Here is a 20983-nt window from a genome sequence, read left to right as displayed (position 1 = left end):
ACGTTCATTCATCTTACTCGAAGTACCTTCTATATCACTTCTTTCCAAACCTAACTGATTACAGCAAAATATCCCTAGTTGATTCTGGCAACCTATTTCTAAGAACCAACTATCATTGTGAATCCACATCTCTAGGGGCAAGAGGTGGTGGTGGTGGATTTGTATTTTTAAAGTGTCACTAGGTAATGCTGACATGTAGGATTTCAGAACTATTACCCCATGTATAATGCCCCATGTAAGACTTCTCTCTCAAAATCTGATACCAGGAAGAAGACCTGAGGAGTTTAAATTAACTGCTTAATCCCAGTTAAAACTTGTCATATATTCCTCTTCACTTTAGAAACCAGGAAACTTAGAGCCATATTTTATAACCATTAAATCAAAGTAACTGTATTCATTCAAATGACGGTAATACTTTTCTCCACTCAGAGCATGCCTGGTAACTCTTATTAACTTGTTCTATTTGTCTGTTTCATAAGCTCATGCAGATCATTCTTGGAAAAAAAGGCAGGGTATGCCTGGAGAAAGACGCAATAGCTGAACTGAAATTAAACAAAGGCCAAAGTAAACCACATTTCTCCAGAGACTTCTATTTATGGCAACATGAGGAATACATAACCTGAAAATAACTATTTAGTTCAAAACACATAAGTATGCTGGGAAAAAATGCCAAATATAACTTTTATAATACATAGCTAAGGAAGCAAAATAATAGGGAAAGTCTAGGGGCCAAACATGAGGGGACACATGAGTTGAGAGGTAATTATGTGCAGAAGTGAGCAACTGCCCTAGAGACTGTTGATTCCTGGTGGCCTAAGCTTTGCTTTAATGAGTCTCTAGCAAGGTGGGCCTCTGTGCAGGGGAGGGGTGTGGGATGGCAGAATGGCAGTTAGGAAACAAAGCTTCAAGCCTGAGCAGGGAGGGAAGTCCTAATGGCTACACCCACAGAAAGCCAAGAAGACTGAAAGGTGACACAAAATTTCAGAATGCTGAAAGGTGACAGTACCTCTGAATGAGGGAGCAAAAGTAAGGGAAATATCCTGTTTTGACCTTGTTTTTCAGTGGAGGAGAAAAAAGACAGTCACCTTAAGAATTTGTGGCCACCAGCTTGTCCTCGTGCAGATTTGGGTAAGCATTCACACTGCCAGTGCTGTCCACAAAATCCTCAGCAAGAAGTTTATTAAAAAATGGTCCTTGGTCTGGAGAGGCCTCCAGAGTAACTGTCAGGAGAATATGCAAATTCTGGAGGAACCAACTTAAATTAAGGCCTTAAGGACTTCCTTGCATGAAGTTCTTAACATGTGTAAGCCCATAATAACCAAGGAAAAACACCCACAGAAATAAACCACCATGAGCAAGAGTCAGATCAGCAAATGGAGAAGTAAAAGAGTAATGAATATATAACTAGATACGAGACGATCAAAAATGACAAGTCCTATTTGACAAAGAATTTAATGGAATTCCTAGGAAATAAAAATAAAAAAAATTAGAAGCTCTATGATGAAGATATCCTCACAATGGATCATTTCACAATCACAATGTTGAATAAAACAGGTCACTGATTATAAGATGACTCCACATATATACAAAGACATGGAAAACCTAAATGGAAATTGTTTAGGAATATGCAGACAGGTAGTAAGTGTATCTAAAAAATTTCAGATTAATAACTACAAAATTCAAGATCGTGATTCTTTTGCTAGAAGGTAGGAGAGGAATGTGAACAGGGAAGGGCAGTAGGGAGCAGGAAGAGCTTAAGGGTATCAGTAATATTCTATTTCTCTAGTTAGATTCTAAGTACACAGGGGTAACTTTATTACCACTTAAAACTACATACTAGTCTGGATGCTTTCCTGTACATGAAATATTTGTGAACTATTTTAAAAATAAAAAAGATGGGTTGTCTGGGTGGCACAGTCAGTTAAGTGGCCAACTCTTGGTTTCAGCTCAGGTTACTATCTTGTGTTCGTGAGATCAAGCCCAATTTTGGGCTCTGTGTTCAAGACAGACTCTGCTTCAGATTCTCTCTTCTTCTCCCTCCCCCTTTGCTCATCCCCAGCTCATGCGCACATATGCTCTCTTTAAAATAATATTTTTAAAAAATAAAATAAAAAGGAAATAAGAAAGCTACTGGTTTGACTTACAAAGCTTGAAAACCGTTTAAGTTAAGGAATTATCAGACATGCTCAATTTGTATACTAGACTACAGTAACTGCTGTTGAAATAGCAAAGCATAGCTTTGCTAAATTAATGGCCGGAGAGAGAAGGGAAATAGAATCTGTGATATGAGAGTACAAAGACACTACTGCTTATGGAAGAAGGCATATGAGGAGAGTAATCAAAGGGAGGACAGTTTGAGAGAGTTAGAGAAGTATAAGGGAGGTCTACAACATGGTGTGAGTGCTATAGCAAACACTCATTGACTGCCTTAAACCTGACCACAACTTTAATTCCTTCCCTTAAGAAAAATTTCAGTCCAGTGGAAGACTAGCCTAAGAAACTAGGTATACTATAATGGGAAAATAGTATTTTTTTTAATTAAAAGTTTCTTAGAAGCTAATGTTACCAGGCCATTTATATTCTGCAAAGCAGAGGATACAGGTCTACACCTTTTAGAATTTGTTTGAAATGAATATCATCATGAAAATGCAAGCAATCAAAATACCCTTATTACTTACCCACTTGGAATACAATTTTGTCTCAACCCTGGGCACAAAACTGACAGCCTTAATCATGATATCATAAACATTTAGAAGGATGTCTATATAGTCACTGAACTCAGGTTCAAACTTAATGGTGTCATTTTCAAGAATCAGCCTCATGATGAAACCTGGATGTTCGAAAGCTCTAACAGAATCCTGCAAAAAAAAATGTACACATGTATGTGAATATATATATGAATTGGGAGAGACTAAGCAGTGCAGTGGTCCCAATTAGAACTCATGGGAACTCACCTTTCCTTTTATGCCCTAGACAGTTAAGCCAATGAGGAGCTCTATTAAAAAGAGCAAGAACAATTCCCAGCTAGATGTGTTGGTATCTAGTATCCACCAGGCCTACAGATCAACCAGAGGGTCTAGGTTCCAGAAAAAGGAGGATGTGCACAGCAGTGGGGCTCTGGAGTCATGCAAGCAAGAGCCCAAGAAAGTATTCACATTCCCAGTCCCAGCTCACACTCTAAATGGACCTTCTTCTGGAAAGACACGAGTTCCTTACAGAAACCTTCCCCAGCCATCATGACCCAAATTGCCCAATGAGAAGAGTTTTGACTTCTCTTCACTAATCCTCACCAATGTGATGATACTCATATATCTTGAATATTCAGGTTGATACTAAGTGTTTTTAAATAAGTAAGTGATCTAAAGATATGCTTCCTTCTCTTCCACTGCTAAAAGTTTTTTTTTTTTTATCTTTTTCCTCTTGAAAATAAATTAAGTAGATGAATATTGGTGTAACGGCACCATACTTACTGGTGGTTGTGCTATTAAGTCTGTGAAATCCTGCATGGAGACCAAAGTGAGTTCTTGCAGCTGTAAAGTCATAAGCGTAGTGGCACAGTTGAAAAAAGATTCCAGTTTGGCACTACTGTCACCAGTTGGCAATTGCTTTTTTTTATTACCTTGGTAATAAATATTCTGCACTTCTGGAAACCACCTTAAAAGCACAAAAGACTTTTAAAAGTTAATACTTCCAGTGAATCACTCCTTTTACATTAAGCATTAACAGTAACTTCTGGACATCCAAAGGTCTTCATTGAGAGCTCTATGGCTAACTGACATTATCCACCCTCTGAACTGTAAACACTAGCATATTTCACTTTTTCTAGGAAAAGCAATCTTAATCACGGCCAATAGAAGATGACTCAACAATGTGATGCTGTGAGGAAAAGAAAACAAACATAAATCTAACTCCTGAAACTATGCTTCCTGTACTTTTTGAATAAAAATTTATTGGATATTACAAAATACTACTCACCAGTCTCCAAAATGTTCTTTAGGAAATGGATTTGTTAGTTTAAAGCTAAAATGTAAATAGCTGATTAAACCAAGAGAGAACTTACTTGGTTCAACCCACTTGATACTTTAAGCTATTCTGTTTCACAATGACTTGAAAGCAAGATAAATCAATAAAATCAAGTGTATTATTTTATTTCCCTTAATGTGAAATCCTGAAATAATGACTGATTTAAAACAAAGTTTCAAATGTGTATGTATCCTTGTAATAAAAGGAAAACAGTAAATTCACATATAGATACATAATAAGTCAAGTTTTCAGTTTATAAAACCACTAACACCACAAAACTAAGGAATACTGATACCTCCTTCATAAGAGATAATGTATTCTTTAAAAAACAGAGTCCACATACTTTCAGGAGTTGTCTGAACGCTTCAAGAAAGATCTAAATTTTAAATATATGTATTCATTTAACAAATATGTGTTTAGTGTCTATGTGCTAGGAACAGTGTCATGGGAGATATAAAAAGATATGACATCACCCCTTATCTCTTATAATAACAAAGACAATGTGTCACAGCAGAAAAACAGTCTTAAACTCAAAGGATTGTGATATAATTTTCCATTTAAGTAACAGAGAAGGGTTTTATAATGAAGATGACAATTTCATTGAAGGATGGAAATGAAATGAGAAGGACCGTGAGGAAAGGATCTGAAGTAGAAGTAGGATAATAAGAAAATATAGGTGGGTAAGTGGGGTTAATTTATCTAATCATTTCATCGTCTAGAATAGAGATAATAGAGAGATTTCTTCCTAGAAAATAGGAAGAAATAAGTGGGAGAAAGTCTGTGAGGACTTTTGCAGAACTTGGGAGCTAAACACAGTAAGTTGGGATGGCCTCACTCTCTAAAATGAAGCCATGGCAGATCTTTCTGCAGTAAGATGTCATTGTTGAAGTAACAGATAAAGAGGACAAGTAACAAATACTAAGTAGAGAACAGCAATGCTAGATTAAGAAAGGGGACTGAGAAACTTCCAGTCGTTCAGACAAGAGATGGAATAAGTTTGGGGCTATAGAACTGGAAAAAGGACAAGTAAAGAAAATATGTTTTAAAAATTATTCATTGTCCCAAAGATATTTACAGGCCTCCCTATTATATAGAAAACACTTAGTACAAAATATTACTCAGTTTTCAAAGTGCTTATTAAGGCTGATGGAGGGAGGAAAAGACAAACACATAAATACATATTCTAAAAGGAAGAAATTATAAGAGAATAAAGAGTCGGAGGTATTCAGAAGAAAGAGATCATTTTTTAAGAGGTAACAATAGAGATTTCATAGAAGAAGGGTGATTTGAGCTGGGTACTGAAGGACAGAAGAGAGGCTTCTCTAGTGATGAGCTGCATCAAGTACTGTAAATAGTGTGAATCATAATATTTTGCTGATGGTACTCAAGAGGTTTTTGTTCTGTTTAATTTCCTTAACCTCTGATTCAATTTGATATAATTATGTGTGCAAAGATGGTAATGCTAAGAGTCACAGAGTTTAAGAGGAAAACAACTAAACAACTTTCAAATTTTCCTAGAATTCCCATTCCACAAATAAAAACAAATAAGGAGTAACTAATTATTTTAAAAATCAATAATTGGTTAAAAAAAGAGACTTTACCCACTGAACACTTAACAGTTACAGACTAGTTTTAGAACTTACGTCCTGTTTAATTTAACATGACTATTTCTCCAGACATGGCCCAAGGTGAAAGTCTTTTCAGACCTGAGAATGGAAGAGATAGATTAGGTCCAAGTTGCAGAAGACCCTAAAAGGCAGGTTAAGAAATGGTGATTTATTTTGCCAACAAAAGGGAAGCACTGAATTAGGGGTTAAGATTCACCTGGCAGTGGTTTGTAGGCTACATGGGAGGCTAAAAGAGCCTGCCAAGGGTAGTTGCAGTGGGAATAAATAGAAAGGAGTAGACATGGAAGAGGCTTCTGAGAGAAGATCAAGAATAGTTGATGGTCCTAAGTCTAAAAAAATATAAAAGGATTGAGATCATAAAAAAAATCATAAATCAGTAGCAGAAGGACACTCTGGCAATTTATAAATACATAGAAATTAAGCAACACAGTCCTAAATGGCCAGTCAAAAAGGAAATCACAAGGGAAATCCAAAGATAATTTGAGATAATGCAAATGAAAACATCATTTACCAAAACTCACAGAACACACAAAAAGCAGTGACCAGGGGGAAATTTACAGCTGTCAACACCTATATTAAAAATTAAAAAGATCTTAACTCAATAACTTATAATTCCACTAGAAACTGGAAAAAGAGAAAACTAAACTCAAAACAAGGAGAAAGGAAGAAATAAAGATTTGAGTGGGAAAAAAATCAGAGAATAAAAAAATAGAGAAAATCAGCAGTCCCAAAAGTTGGTTTTTTAAAAGACTAGAAAAATTGACATGCCTGTAGCAAAACTGATCAAGATAAAAAAGAAAAAAGGCTCAAATTGTTAAAATTAGGAATGAGAAAGAGGACATAAACACTCACCTTACAGAAATTTTAAAAAATAAAATAGAAAGGGTCTTTAATAAGCAATCATAAGCCAACAAATTAATCTAGCAAATTCCTATAAAGATACAAACTACCAAAACTGACTCAAAAAGAAATAGAAAACATGAATAGAGCTATAATGAGAGGCTGAGCTAATAATCAGAAAATTTTCCAAAAAATAAAAAGACCAGGACCCAGGAAAAGAAGGCTTCACTAGTAGGTTCTACAGAACTCTTAAAGAAGAACTAACACCAATCCTTCACAAACTCTGCCCAAAAAGAGAGACAGGGAGAGAGAGAAAGGAATGCTTCCTAACTCATTCTCTGAGGCCAGTATTTTCATACCAAAACAGACAAAGATATCACAAGAAAAAGAAAACTACAGGCCGAAGTCCCTTATGCATGTACACACAAAAATCCTCAACAAAGTACGAGCAAACTGAATCTAGCAGCATATAAAAAGAATTACACTCCATGGTCAAGTGGGATTTATCTCAGGAATGAAAGATTAGTTCAGTATATTAAAACCAATGTAATATATTAATAAAGTAGAAAAACCCATTATGATTTCAGCTGCAAACAACAACAAAAAACAATCTGGCAGCAAAATCTGCATATTGTATGATAAAAACAATCAAGAAACTAAGAATGAAAGGGAAATTCATCAACCTAATAAAGGGAAAATATACAGCTAAAACTAAATGCTGAAAGACTGAAAGCCTTCCCCTAACATCAGGAACAAAACAAGGATGTTCACCCCTGCCACTTCTTTTCAACACTCTACTGGAGATTCTAACCAAAGCAATTAGGCAAGGACAAGAAAAAGAAATGCAGATAAGAAATGAAGGAGTAGAACTATCTCTATTTGCAGATAACACAGTCTTATATAAAAAAGAAGATATAAAGGTTACACACACCAAAAAAATATTGGTGCTAATAAACAAGTTTAGCAAAGTTGCAGGATACAAGGTCAATATACAAAAAATAATTAGACTTTATCAAAATTAAAAATATTTGTGCCTCAGGGTGCCTGGGTGGCTCAGTCAGTTAAACATCCAACTCTTGATCTCAGCTCAAGTCTTGATCCCAGGGTCATGAGTTCAAGCCCCATGTTGGGTTCCAGGAGCCAACTTAAAAAAAAAAAATTGTGCCTCAAATTTGTGCCTATCAAAAAGATGAAAGGATCAACCACATAATGGGAGAAATATTTGCAAATCATATAACTGAGGGTTTGGTATCCAGAATATATAAAGAACTCTTACAATTCAACAATAAAAAGACAGATCACTCAATACAAAGGGAGCAATGATCCGAATAGACATTTATCCAAACAAGATACATACATGGACAATAAGCATTTGAAAAGATGCTCAACATAATTAGTCATTAGGGAAATGCAAATCAAAAACACAATAAGATAGAACTTCACATCTACTAGGATGACTATATATAATCAGAAAGATGGACAATAACAAGTGTTGACAAGGATGTAGAGAAATTGGAACCTTCATTGTTGGTAGGAACGTAAAATCTAACAGACCTTTGGGAAACACTGTGGCAGTTCCTAAAAAAAACCATAGAGTTATTATATAACCCAGCAATTCTACTCCTAGGTATATACCCAAGAGAACTGAAAACATGTTTATACAGATGTTCATAGCAGCATTATTCCTAATAAACAAAAAATAGCAACACAAATGTCCATGAATGGATAAACAAAATGTGTTAGATCCATACAATGAAATATTATTTGGCCATTAGAAGGAATAAAGTATTGATATATGCTATAACATGGATGAACCTTGAAAACATCATGCTTAGTGTAAGAAGCCAGACATAAATGGATACATATTATATTATGCCACAGAGATGAAATATTCAGAATGGGGACAGAAAGTGTATTAGTGACTGTCAGGGCATGTGGGAGGGGGAATGCGGAGTGACTGGTAACAGATAAAGTGTTTCTTTTGGGGGGTGATAGAATTAGTGGTGATTATTGCAAAACCTTGTGAATATATTATAAGCCACTCAAATGTACACAAGATAGTGGTGATTTTATGGTAAGTAAATTATACCTCAATGTAAAAAAATAGTTAGCAATACACTGATTATGGCTGGAGGCAGGCTAAGGGTGATAAAGATGCAGATAATAAGCAACAGACAGAAAAAGTCACAAGTTTTCAACTTGGCCTGGGAATGGTCCAGAACAGGAAGAGTAGCAGGTTTAGAAGAAAGAATAAGCACTGTTATGGAGATGTTGATATTCAGATGCTGACATGACATTCAACTGAAGATATACAGTATAAAATCAGTAATAAGGACCTAGAGCTCAAAAAACATAAGATCTTGAGGCAGATGAGACAGACGAAATCATGACATTGTCAAGAATATAAAGAAGACAAACAAGAGCAAACACCTGAGAGGCCCCCACTCTTGGGAATAGTAAGAACAAGTACAGCTAGGGGGAAAAAAAAAACAAACAGAGGCCCAGGGACATCAAAAAACAGGCTTCCAGAAGGAAGGGGTGATAAACCACAGAAACTGCTGAATAAAAGCAGAGAATGAGTACTGAGAGAAGTTATTTGGGTTTGGAGTAGATATAATAATTTGCTGTTTCTCCACTGTGGTAAGCTGATGTTCTACCTTTTAGCCATGATAAACACATTCCAGTTGACTATTTAAAAGAATGGTCAGTGTTCTTCCCTTAGAATCAATCAAGAAGCATCAAGAGCTACAGCAAATCAATCTTCAACTCTCCACAAAAGTCTTCAGTAAAGGTTTTATTCTGCTCTGTACTTTGATGCCCAATTTAACAAAATTTACAGTGGTAATGTATTCCTGGACTATAACCCAAAGTTACAGATCAAGAAAATTTGTTTTATGCCCGTAAGAGGTAATCAGAAGGGGAGACAAACCATGAGAGACTATGGACTCTGAGAAACAAACTGAGGGTTCTAGAAGGGAGGGGGGTGGGGGGATGGGTTAGCCTGGTGATGGGTATTAAAGAGGGCACGTTCTGCATGGAGCACTGGATGTTATATGCAATGAATCATGGAACACTACATCAAAAACTAATGTGTAATGTATGGTGATTAACATAACATAATAATAAAAAAATAAAAGAGGTCATTTTCTTCTCTGTAATTATGGGGTTTCATTCTATAGCTTTCATCTATCTGTTTATGTTAACTAAATACTAATATTAAATAAAATTCTAAAGTTCTTTCAAGTAATTTCAGACAAAGAATTTGATTCTAAAATATTGGGAGAAGAAAAGAAAATAAAGATTCAGTCTTAAACTATCAGAATATATCTCTAAGTAACTTTTGGAAATCATGAAACCATACTGGAGTTTCATGTCCTCTGCTATCTGCAATTTGAGCTAATTTTAATGTCCTATTTATAATAACTTAATAACCCATGATAGAGACATTTTCCTGTATTGTTTCAGAGTATATTGTCTGGCACCTACATAAGTAATTATCATATGTGACTATTCCATTTTTAAGGGTCAATCCAAGATATTTCATTATCATTTGACAAGTCTAACCTCTCAATGTGATTGTAAACTTTAAAGAATATCCTTCATCCCCCATCCAAAAGCAAAATGAAAGAGGTACAGTACCTTAAATGTATTAATAGTAGATGTCAAATATCTAGTAAATGGATTAGTTGATGGTCATTCCCCCCATGCATTCAACCCCACTCTCAGATCAGAAGTAGAAACCAGACATTGAGAGAAAAAAAACTACAATCATTTTTGTTCTTGCACAATCTATGCTGTGTAGAACATCTAGATAGACAGTACAGACCAATTCAGTTAAAGACACTGTATTTAATTCTTGAACAGAATTACCAACTTGTTAAAATGGGATTTTCTAAATGCAGTTAAAATAGAGTTCCCCACCAATAACATTTTTTAAATTTGTGTTTTCCTCCATGAAGTTTCAGAACTTTACATTTTAAGTAGAGTCTCTTTAGCAGATTCCATGTGTTTCATGATAATGGTCTGAAATATTGACAGCTCTAAGGCATCCTGGCAATTATGAAATTCTTCTACATCAACTAAACGTAATTTTCTGCAAGACATAAAAATAAACAATAATTAAGGCAGGAGATTTTTTTTTGCATTTAATATTTTTGTTAACTGAACTCAAAAATATGATATTCCTAGGTTTTATCATTAAAATTTGTGTTTAATAAAATCAAATATTTAAGAACATGAGATTTTTAAAGTTTTAATTTTTAAAATAATTAATGTAATAAAATTTGAAAAGAACACAATATAAGATTATGAAATGTTACTGTGAAGTAGAAGAGAGTTGAAATAACTGGGATTTGATAGACAATTCAGACTGATTTTTGTTTTCAAATTGGAACAATTACAACAGGAAAAGGGGTAAAGTTCAAAGCTTAAGAAAGCCCGCTACACCTGAAACAAAAATTGTACCCACTCTGAAAATAACCTTGCATTTTAAGAAGCCATGGAGTGGGGGAATTCTCACACCTAATTAACACCTACTGTATCAAAATCTTTTAATCCTGTTTTTGACTTTTTTTATTATGTTCAGTTAGCCAACATACTGTACATCATTAGTTTTTGAGGTAGTGTTCAACAATTCATTATTTGCATGTAACACCCAGTGCTCATCACAACACATGCACTCCTTAATACCCATCACCTGGTTACCCCATCCCCTTACCCCCCTCCCTTCTGTAACCCTCAGTTTGTTTCCTGGAGTCCAGAGTCTCTCATGGTTTTTCTCCCTTATGACTTTTTTTTTTTTAAGAAACCACAGTGCTTCCTCTAGTCAAGAGCTTTCCATACAACTCCTTTTCTGACTACAATGCTATGGATCTTTGTTATATACATGATTTACACATTTAAGAAGTTTCTGTTGGGGCTCCATGCTGGATGTGGAGCCTACTTTTAAAAAGAAAAAAAAAAAGAATTTTCTGTTGGGGAAACTGGACAGCAACATGCAAAATAATGAAACTGAACCCCTATCTTACACCATACACAACAATTAACTCAAAATGGATTAAAGACAGGAATGTTAAACCTGAAACCATAAAACTCCTAGAAAAAAACATTGGTATGCTCCAGGACACAAGTATTGGCAATGATTTTTTGGATCCGATGCCAAAAGCAAAGGCAACAAAAGCAAAAAACGAACAAGTGGGACTACATCAAACTAAAATTCTTCTGCACAACAAAATTCAACCATTAACAAAATGAAAAGGTGATCTATTGAATGGGAGAAAATATTTATTTGCAAACCTTTTGCTGATAAGGCGTTAATATCAAAAATTTATAAAGAACACATACAACTCAATAGAAAAAAATCTGATTAAAAAATGGACAGAGGATCTGAATAGAAATTCTTCCAAAGAAGACATACAGATGGCTAACAGGTGAAAACATGTTCACATTACTAATCATGAAGGAAATACAAATCAAACCACAATGAGATTATCACCTCACACCTGTTAGAAGGGATATTAAAAAAGGATAGGAAATAACAAGCATTGGTGAGAATGTGGACAAAAGAGAATCCTTGTGCACTCTTGGTGGAAATGTAAATTGGTGCAGCCACTATGGAAAACAATATGGAGGTTCTTCAAAAAATAAAGAATTAAACTACCAGATTATTACCCAGCAATTCTACTTCTGGATATTTATCTGAAGAAAATGAAAACACTAATTCAAAAACATACATGCACCTCCATGTTCATTGCATTATTTATAATAGCCAAAACATGGAAACAACCTAAATGTCCATTGATGGATAAAGAAATGTGGTGTATATAACACAATGGAATATTATTCAGCCATAAAACAGAATGAAATCTTGCCATTTGAGACACCATGGATGGACCCTAAGGCATTATGCTAAGTGAAGTGAGACATAGAAAGACAAATACCTTTATAATCTCCTACGTGCAATCTAAAACAACAAAAACTGAGCTCATGGATATGGAGAACAGATTGATGGTTGCCTGAGGCTGGGGATGGAGGGTGGGTAACATAAGGCTTCACTTTCTTAGACATCTTCCTTTTATTTTTATTTATTTTTTTAAGATTTTATTTACTTGTCAGAGAGAGAAAGAGCACAAGCAGGGGGAGCAGCAGGCAGAGGGAGAAGCAGGCTCCCCGCTGAGCAAGGAGGCCTATGAGGGACTTAATTCCAGGACCCCAGGATCATGACCTGAGCCAATGGCAGATGCTTAACTGACTGAGCCACCCCAGTGTCCCGACATCTTCCTTTTATATTCAACTACTATAATTCGTAGCCTGTGGTAATTTCCACATATATGTACACACATGCTATACACGCATCTTCATATATACACACTATTTTTCAACAAAAATACCCGTATGCTGTGTAGCTTGTGACTGTATTACAGATGCTATCTCTGACATTCAGTGGTCTCTGTCAATCTAACTACTGAAGGACACGAACTTGTACATCCCGTCTCCAAACATCCCCTTCAGGTTTCCACACTCATGCATTTGTGCAGTCATTCAGATGACTTTTGCATTATCATTCCCCAGCCTACTGCCACACATAGAGATGTTCCATATTTTCAAGACCTGCTGAGATTCAGGCCAAACTGTCACCTACAGGAAGGATGCCCTTTATGTTCAATGTGGGCTCCTACTCCGAGGGGCAGTACTCTTGACTGCCCGCCCCGTTCAACATTCACAGAGTAAAAATGACTCATGTCTACAAGGGCAACATTGGAGTTGAAGTCCTCTTCCTACCCACAGACTGCAAAGCTTCTTTCTCATTTGTCTTCACCCCAGATGCCCTGAGGTTTGCCTTCAGTTGCTGCAACTAATACTTCTGCCACTATGACTATGGACACCAAGTTTGGACACATCCATTGTTGACTGTTTTTTGAGCTCAACTTTGTTCCCTTTTTCTTCCCCTTCCTCCTCTCATTTTCTTGTCTCTTGCCTCCTGACATGGTCCAACAAAGTCTAGCCCTTTATGGATGATACTAGGCACTGTAGCCTCAACCCCCAGCATCCAATGCAGTGTATCCTGGCAGTTCCATAGATATCCATATCTGTGAATGGATATAAAATAAAAGGACTCTGGTGGTGTCATAAAAATGAAATGTATCACTGTATGCAAACATCCTTTGTGAGAGTGATACTATATAATATGACCTCATGATTCCATGCAAAATTAAATCATGGGTCTTGTCAGGAGAGGGATATTCAAAAGAGAAGAACTGAGAAGAACACGGGCAAGGAGATAGCCTCTTCCTATTCCAGAAGCCAAATTCAAGCAAAGAAATCTACATTATACAACAGAAAGCTGAAAGATGTTCTTTCTAACAGTATGCAGTCTGACCAACAAAAGCCATTTTTATGCTATGTATATGTGTGCATGTGTGTGGATACACATATGTATTTGATTATACGAGCACAAAGAAAAATAAGGAAAGATATCCCACTAGATGGTTATCATGGGTCTTTGGCTGGGCTGGTGTAAAGGAGGACAGAGATGAGGAAAAGAAAGGCTGGTGGAAGTCAGGCAAAGTAAAGACTAGACTTGAAATGTATATATGATCACATTTACACGTTTATATAAAGTTACATATGTAGCTGCATATTTAATTAAAATTTGTTTTTAAAAAGGCAGACAGGGACAGAGTGAGGGAGGCAAGAGGCCTTGGACAGCACAGGTCATTCTACCTGTGGGAAAACAGAGTCCCAGTAAGGACAAGGGGTGAACAGAGGGCCTATAATCAGATGGTGGCAGAGCCCAGGCAAGGAGCTCGGCTTCCTGCAGCGGACATCAGGGGTAGGGCTAGAAGTGGCAGGCTAAAGATCCTAACTGCAAGGAGTTCAGAGAAGTTGGTCAGGGAGGTGCCCCTAGTGCGTGTCCCGGGGCTTCCCAGGGTGGGGCCAACAGCTGCCTTCTGCCATGGCCACAGCTCAGCACTGCTCTAAAGACAGCAGATTTCCTTTTGCTGGTTTTGGGAGGCAGAAAAATGTGCTTACTTGCCGCGCCCTCCTGCCTGCAGAACAACACATGTGGTAGAAACCAAGAGACCCTGGAGAGCGGGTCACTTGTCACCGGAGCTGCAGCTGTGGGGATTGAAAAGGCTGGGGCAGGGGTGGTAAGACCACGTGAGAGACAAGGTGCCTCCGCTAGCATAAGGCAGGACGGATTAGGGTTTTGAGGTTCCTGAAGGGAGGCCTTGTATAAGAAAAATAAATATAAATCTGTATTGCTTTTGCACATTTTATAAAACCTGTGCCCCCAGGTACATGTTGCTAGGATGCTCCCCGTGCCTTGGAAGAGGTCATGCAAGAGTGGGGGGAATATGAAGCAGGAGCTTCTAAACTGTGTGATCAACTGTCCTCAGCCTGAGAAGCAAACATGTCAGCTCCACGGTGCCCACCAGCATCCACATCCAGCTGTGCCAACCACTTGCTACATGTGGCTGTACCGTCCTCACTCTGACAATGTCTAGGAGGTGATGCATAACCTCCAGCTGTCACCCAGGAACTTTAACTCATGCCATTCAGGTAGACTATGTTTACTAGGTTCCTACACCATCTAAATCATTGTAGCAGCTAATGGTCTGTGGGATTTAAAATAAAGCACAACAATTCAGCCCCTTAACTGTGATTACCCCTTAAAGTCTGTGTGGTAATGAGGTATGGGATGTGTGGGGCATAGTTGGGTTAGAAGTCAAAGGCAATGTTCATGATTTACTCTACCTCTACCTCTACATTGCTGATTTAAAACCATGTTTGAATACTGATGGTAAGTTTGTAGTTATTTCTTTTTATTTGCAGTTAAAATAGTAAAATAAATAATTAAGGCGGGACAAAATAGCTTTTATCGCCCTTTTAAAAAGAAGCTTGAGAAGGCCAGAAATACTCACTTAAAAGTACTGTGCCATAAATCTAGCACAGCCAACATCGTGGGGTTCATTGTGTTCAAGTGATCCTTAATATAATTGCTTGCAGCTAAAAAAGATTTCCTCCAAGGTTTTGGAAGAACTTCCATTCTGAAAACAAAGAAAAAATAATCAGCTATCTCTAAAACTCAGAAGAAAGTATTGTTACAGTGTACTTTTTGAGTAATAATGGTTTTTTTTTTCTTGAGAGAGAGAGAGTGGGGAAAGAGGAGCAGAGGGAGAGAGAGAACCTTAAGCAGGCTCCACACCCAGCACAGAGCCTGACTTGGGACTCAGTCTCACAACCCTGAGATCCTGACCTGAGCTGAAATCAAGAGTGGGTCACTTAACCCACTGAGATACCCAGGCACCCCAATAATGGTTTCATTTTAATAAAAAATATTATGTATCCCTTACAGTAAAAACAAAACACATAATTATGTATTAAGATACATGAAGGCCATACTTTCTATGGTCTAAGTCATATAATTTTAGAATAATTAACACATATGAAATTATACTTGAATCTTTTTTTTAAAGATTGATTTGAGAGAGAGAGAGAGAGAGCACACGCACAATTGGGGGGAAGGGGCAAAGGGAGAGGGAGAAGCAGACTCCCCACTAATCAGGGAGCCCCACACAGAGCTCAATCCCAGGACCACAAGATCATGAACTGAACTGAAGGAAGAAGCTCAACTAACTGAGCTAACTAGGCACCCCTGAATCTTTTTTTAAATTTTATTTATTTAAATAATCTCTACACCCAACATGAGGGCTCAAACTCCCAACCCCAAGGTCAAGAGTCACATGCTCTTCCAAATAAGCCAGCCAGGTGCCCCATAGACTTGAATCATAAGGTAACTATTTTTCCTTTAAATACTTGATCAAGTTTACAAATAACTCAAAATGATCAAATAGAAACAGTAATCAGCTTTTCTTCATATACATCTTGAAAGACTTAATTTCAATACGCAAAATGTTTAAATTTGGGGGGTTTTTTTAAACATTTTAAAAATATAGTCCAGCCTGCCTGTGGAAATCCCCTTCAACTTAACTTCTGTTAATGTATAAAGGACACTTCCAAAATCACCAACGCTAACGTCCTTATTTGAAGACATTTACTCTGTAACTTCTATGACTTGAATAGTCATCCTTAATACATTAAAAATATGCCATTTTCATCTTTCAGCATATATTTAAATATTTATTTTATGCATACAATTTTTTTATTGTTATGATTTTAAACATTTAACCTTGCTTTATTATATAATAAGCTTAACTCAGTTTTTCAATTGTAGTCATACCACTTTCACAATTACAAAAGATGATTTTTGTCTTTTCCCAGGAGAAAAGCTATTCTCCACATAAGATATACTGGAAATGACTGCATAATTTTTTCTTGCAATTATAGGAAAACAATCTGAGGGACTTTTAAATAATATGAAAGAAGCAAAACTGAATTATTTACTAAATCATTAAAATATAAGTTCTAGTCTTCAAACTACTTAAGAGACTTATTCCTAAATGTTAATATTTAGGGAAAATACATAGCAAGTGTATTTTTCTATTATGTGTCCTATATTTTAGTCTATGTAATTATATTTTATATTCTATATACACACATATTTTCTGCAATGTTCCCAGTATGATTTTGTGCATTCCAGTTGCCATCAAGCTCTTATATCCCTATTATATCTGAAGCCTGTGCTAGTAGCCATGGAAATACAAAGACCTGTATCAGGTTCTTTCACCAGGGTACTTATGTTTTAACCACATAGGTATCCATCTGTCTGTCTATCCATCTACCCATAGATTTGTAAACAGAACATATTAGGGCTTAAATACATAAACATAGTAAGAATCATCAGTTGTATATATGAAGTCATAAATATATATATAATATAACCAGTGTATAAATATATACACATACACAGGAACAGTCATATAATCAATATTCTTAGAGAAACTTGGTCACTTACTCTGCACGATGGGGTAGAATTTCATCTGTTTTTTTATCATCTTCTTTTTCCCTAGGATCTTTCAAAACAAAATCAACTAAAAGAAAATTGAAAAGTTCTGATAAATATCCTTATATCAATTATGGCATATTCCAAGCAATTGCAAAACTAATTCCACTAAAAGCAATTATTTAAATTATGTTATTTAAAATAATGGAGCAATTTGTGCATGTATGACAATAAAAATATTCATGGAAAACCTATGATGTCTGTGTCTTTGAGAGTTTATGTTCCCTCTCTTAACAACAGGTCCCTATTTATTTCATTTGAGAGTGATAACTGGTTTCAAAATTACATTTTCCTTCATAGCTTTTCTAGCAAAAGTAGTTTTCATTGAAGGCCAACAATACAGAATCATAGTAGTTTCCTTTCACTGAGGAAACTTACATACTGTTTTGTTTTCTTTTAAGTTGCATATAACGATCCTGTTACAAAATCAGTAAAGGGAGCTACTTCTGCTTTTATCTTCTGTGGCCATTAATTCACAGTTAATTCTAATTTTCCTACCTTTAAGATGCTCTTTCTAAAATACCAATGTGTTAACATCCATCTGTTTGAAATCCTTTGGTGGCTCTGCTTTAACTATGAATGCTTTAAAAAGGCATAGAAGGCCCTTCAGATTCTGTCTCCTCCCCAAATGTACCCTATGCTTTGGCCGTCATGGCTGCTTGCGAGCCTGAAGAGCCTTTCACGCGTGTCTGCCACAGTTCACACCATTTTCTCTGTGAGAGCACTCCCTTGTGTTCCGTTTGTGTTTCAAGATGGTTCAGGCACGTCCAGAGTTCTTCCTACCAAGTCAGGCATGAGCGTCTCTCCCTTACAACATGTCCCCCATTTCCCTCCTTATTGAGCCTACTGCTCCACTTTGTAATTAGTGATTTGTCCCTCTCCATCATTTCAACAATGAACTCCCTGGGAGCAAAGATTTGACTTTTAATTTTTACATTACCAGGACACTCAATAAGGGTCTTAAATACAGTAAATGCCCTCCCACCCAAAAGGTCCCCAGACAACTCCAAAACATGAGGATTTCTCCAGCTTTGGACGCAGCATCAATTGTATCAGTTTTATAATCCCAATTAATTGGAGAAGTTCTTTTAAAAGTATAGATTCAAAGGCCCTGCCTCCAGAGATTTTAATTCAGATAGATTCAGAAATCAGTATATCAAAAATGATTCTAATGATTAGTCAGTCTTAGAATCCAGTGGTCTATACCAGGAATCAGCAAACTTTTTATGTAAAGGGCTTGAATATAAATATCTTCAACTTTATGAACTACAAGGTCTCCATCACAAGTAGTCATCTCTGCTCTTATAGATCCAAAGCAGCCACAAACCATGTGCAAATGAATGCATAGGACTGTATTCCAATAAAATTTATTTACAAAAACAGGCAGTGAGCCAGAATGGACTGTAGTTCATCAACCTTTGGTCCATAACAACAATTTTTAATTAATCACCTTCTAATTTATGTTATCAATATTATGTTAAATAATTAAATTTTAGAATTTCTTCAGTTCTGTCCTTTACTGAGTGGATATGTTAATTAAATAATTAAATTTTAGAATTTCTTCAGTTCTGTCCTTTACTGAGGCTACAAAAAAATTATACCAAAAAAAAAAAGATAGAGTGTAAAGTTTTTTTGCTGTACTTAATTAATGAAACTTGCCTAAGATCTTAAGCAGTGAAATAGAAATGCAAAAAGCGGAATAAATATAATAATTTCAACTATAGGTATTAACTTTCAATTAATAAGACACATTCAAATTAGAAACCAAAAATACTGATTTACCTATGGATTTTTTTACACTAAGAAGATAATCTTCTCTCATTTCATCAGATAATGCAAGTATGCTGTTGGTGAGGACTTTCAGATGTTGGGGGACTAAATTCAATACATGTTCTAGCCAAGAATCTTCCATTGGGGCTACATGGTCTGTATCAATTCCATGGTGAATATAATAGTAATATCTCTGCATAAAGAAGATGGAGAAATATAGATGGGTTTAGTCCTATAATAAAAGAAGTGTGTTCAGCAAAAATAAAACTACTGAGCAAAAATCAAAGTTTTAGGCAAATTATTTACAAATCATAAAAAAGTATTTTGTGTAATTCGTGGAGGAATTATGTGAGATAACCTAAATTAAAAAAAATAGGGCATTTCCTGAAAATTAAAGCTCTTATCTCAGTTCATAACTACAATGTAAAATATCAAGTTATATTACCAAATATGATGTACTAAGAAGAACACATGCTGAAGCAGAATTTAGTGCTTTATAAATGTATGAAACTGTGGTAAATTAGTTTTTGTTCTTTTATTATTGATAATCAAGTCGATCTTACAAGCTGCAAGTGAATCAATATCTCTACACATTAAGCTTAGAAACTATGACAGGATTTAGGAAATTTCCAGCTGGCCAATTAATAGTCCATATTATAATTTTACAGCTGCTATTAAATGTGTACATAAGATATTAATTTTAAGACATGATACTATTTCTCTAACAATAGACATTTAACTTTGATATATTTTCATAAATTTTTACATGTCACTTTTAGAAAAATTTTAAACATCCAAGTAGTATTTTAAAATACTTTCAAATTAGTAACATAAGTCTTTGATATTTACATTTTTAGAAATTCTTCTGTATTTGAAAACTAGATTATATCTCTAAAGTAAGTTAATATACTTTGTAAAGTGTACATTATATAAGATAGTTTCTCATAGAAGAATAAAGACACATAAATGTTATACAAGACTGAGGCTCATTCTAACAAAGGGAGCAGGTAAATGAGATTCTTTTGTTGTGGTCTTAGATGGCAAGGGAGAGAATGATCTCCCCCATTAATCCCATAGAGCAATTTTGTGGAACTCCGTATTTACACTTATGTCCACAGAGTTCCACAAGAGAGGAGCACAGAGTAAGCTCAAAAGTTTAAAAGCATCTTCAAGTGCTTCCTTTACATTCAAGTATACTGACAAAAAAGACAGCCCATTACCAAGATGTCCTTCTCTATTGCAGAAGTGGTCAGTTTGGGAAACATGCTTTCATCAGGGCTAGCTGAGTCTAACACCGCATCTTGTTGCCTAAGAAAATGACAAACACACTATTCAATCGTACACGAAGGGCAGTTAGAATATACATTAATGTATATACACTTGACCCTGGAACAACTCAAGTTTGAACTGTATGGGTTCACATATAGTTTTTTACACTACAGTGTTGTAAATGTAATTTATGATTTTCTAAATATTTTCTTTAGCTTATTGTAAAAATACAGTATATAATACATATAACAAAAATGTGTAAAATGACTTTATATTATCGGTAAGGCTTCTGGTCAACAGCAGGCTATTAGTAGTTAAATTTTTGGAGAGTCAAAATGTATATGTGAATTTTCAACTGTGGCAGGAGTCAGTGCCCCTAACCCCTAAGTTGTTTAAGGGTCTACTGTCAAAACATCAGGACTGTCTTCTACTAAATCTTAAGAAAAAAATGAATTGAACATTTTATTAATAGTGCATATAACACATA

General features: G+C 35.7%; 1 protein-coding gene across 2 annotated transcripts in view; it reads right to left on the bottom strand.

The window, feature by feature from the left end:
• Positions 1-20983, bottom strand: part of DNAH7 (dynein axonemal heavy chain 7) — a 249121-nt gene that overhangs the window by 216110 nt on the left and 12028 nt on the right. For both annotated transcript variants that reach the window (XM_088022077.1, XM_028121645.2), the window contains exons 4-10: positions 20448-20535; positions 19240-19420; positions 17410-17485; positions 15416-15541; positions 10465-10584; positions 3471-3654; positions 2679-2858 (exon numbers count right to left, since the gene is read on the bottom strand). In XM_088022077.1, coding sequence (XP_087878203.1) covers positions 2679-2858; positions 3471-3654; positions 10465-10584; positions 15416-15541; positions 17410-17485; positions 19240-19420; positions 20448-20535 — 955 coding nt within the window. The remainder of the gene's footprint in view (positions 1-2678; positions 2859-3470; positions 3655-10464; positions 10585-15415; positions 15542-17409; positions 17486-19239; positions 19421-20447; positions 20536-20983) is intronic.

The sequence above is a fragment of the Eumetopias jubatus genome, unplaced genomic scaffold (assembly GCF_037043125.1).
Source record: "Eumetopias jubatus isolate StellerSeaLion01/CBP00866 unplaced genomic scaffold, mEumJub1_p1.0 scaffold_3, whole genome shotgun sequence".
NCBI classification, from domain to species: domain Eukaryota; kingdom Metazoa; phylum Chordata; class Mammalia; order Carnivora; family Otariidae; genus Eumetopias; species Eumetopias jubatus.
The sequence above is the reverse complement of the archived record's forward strand: the minus strand, read 5'-3'. Positions and strand labels throughout refer to the sequence as shown.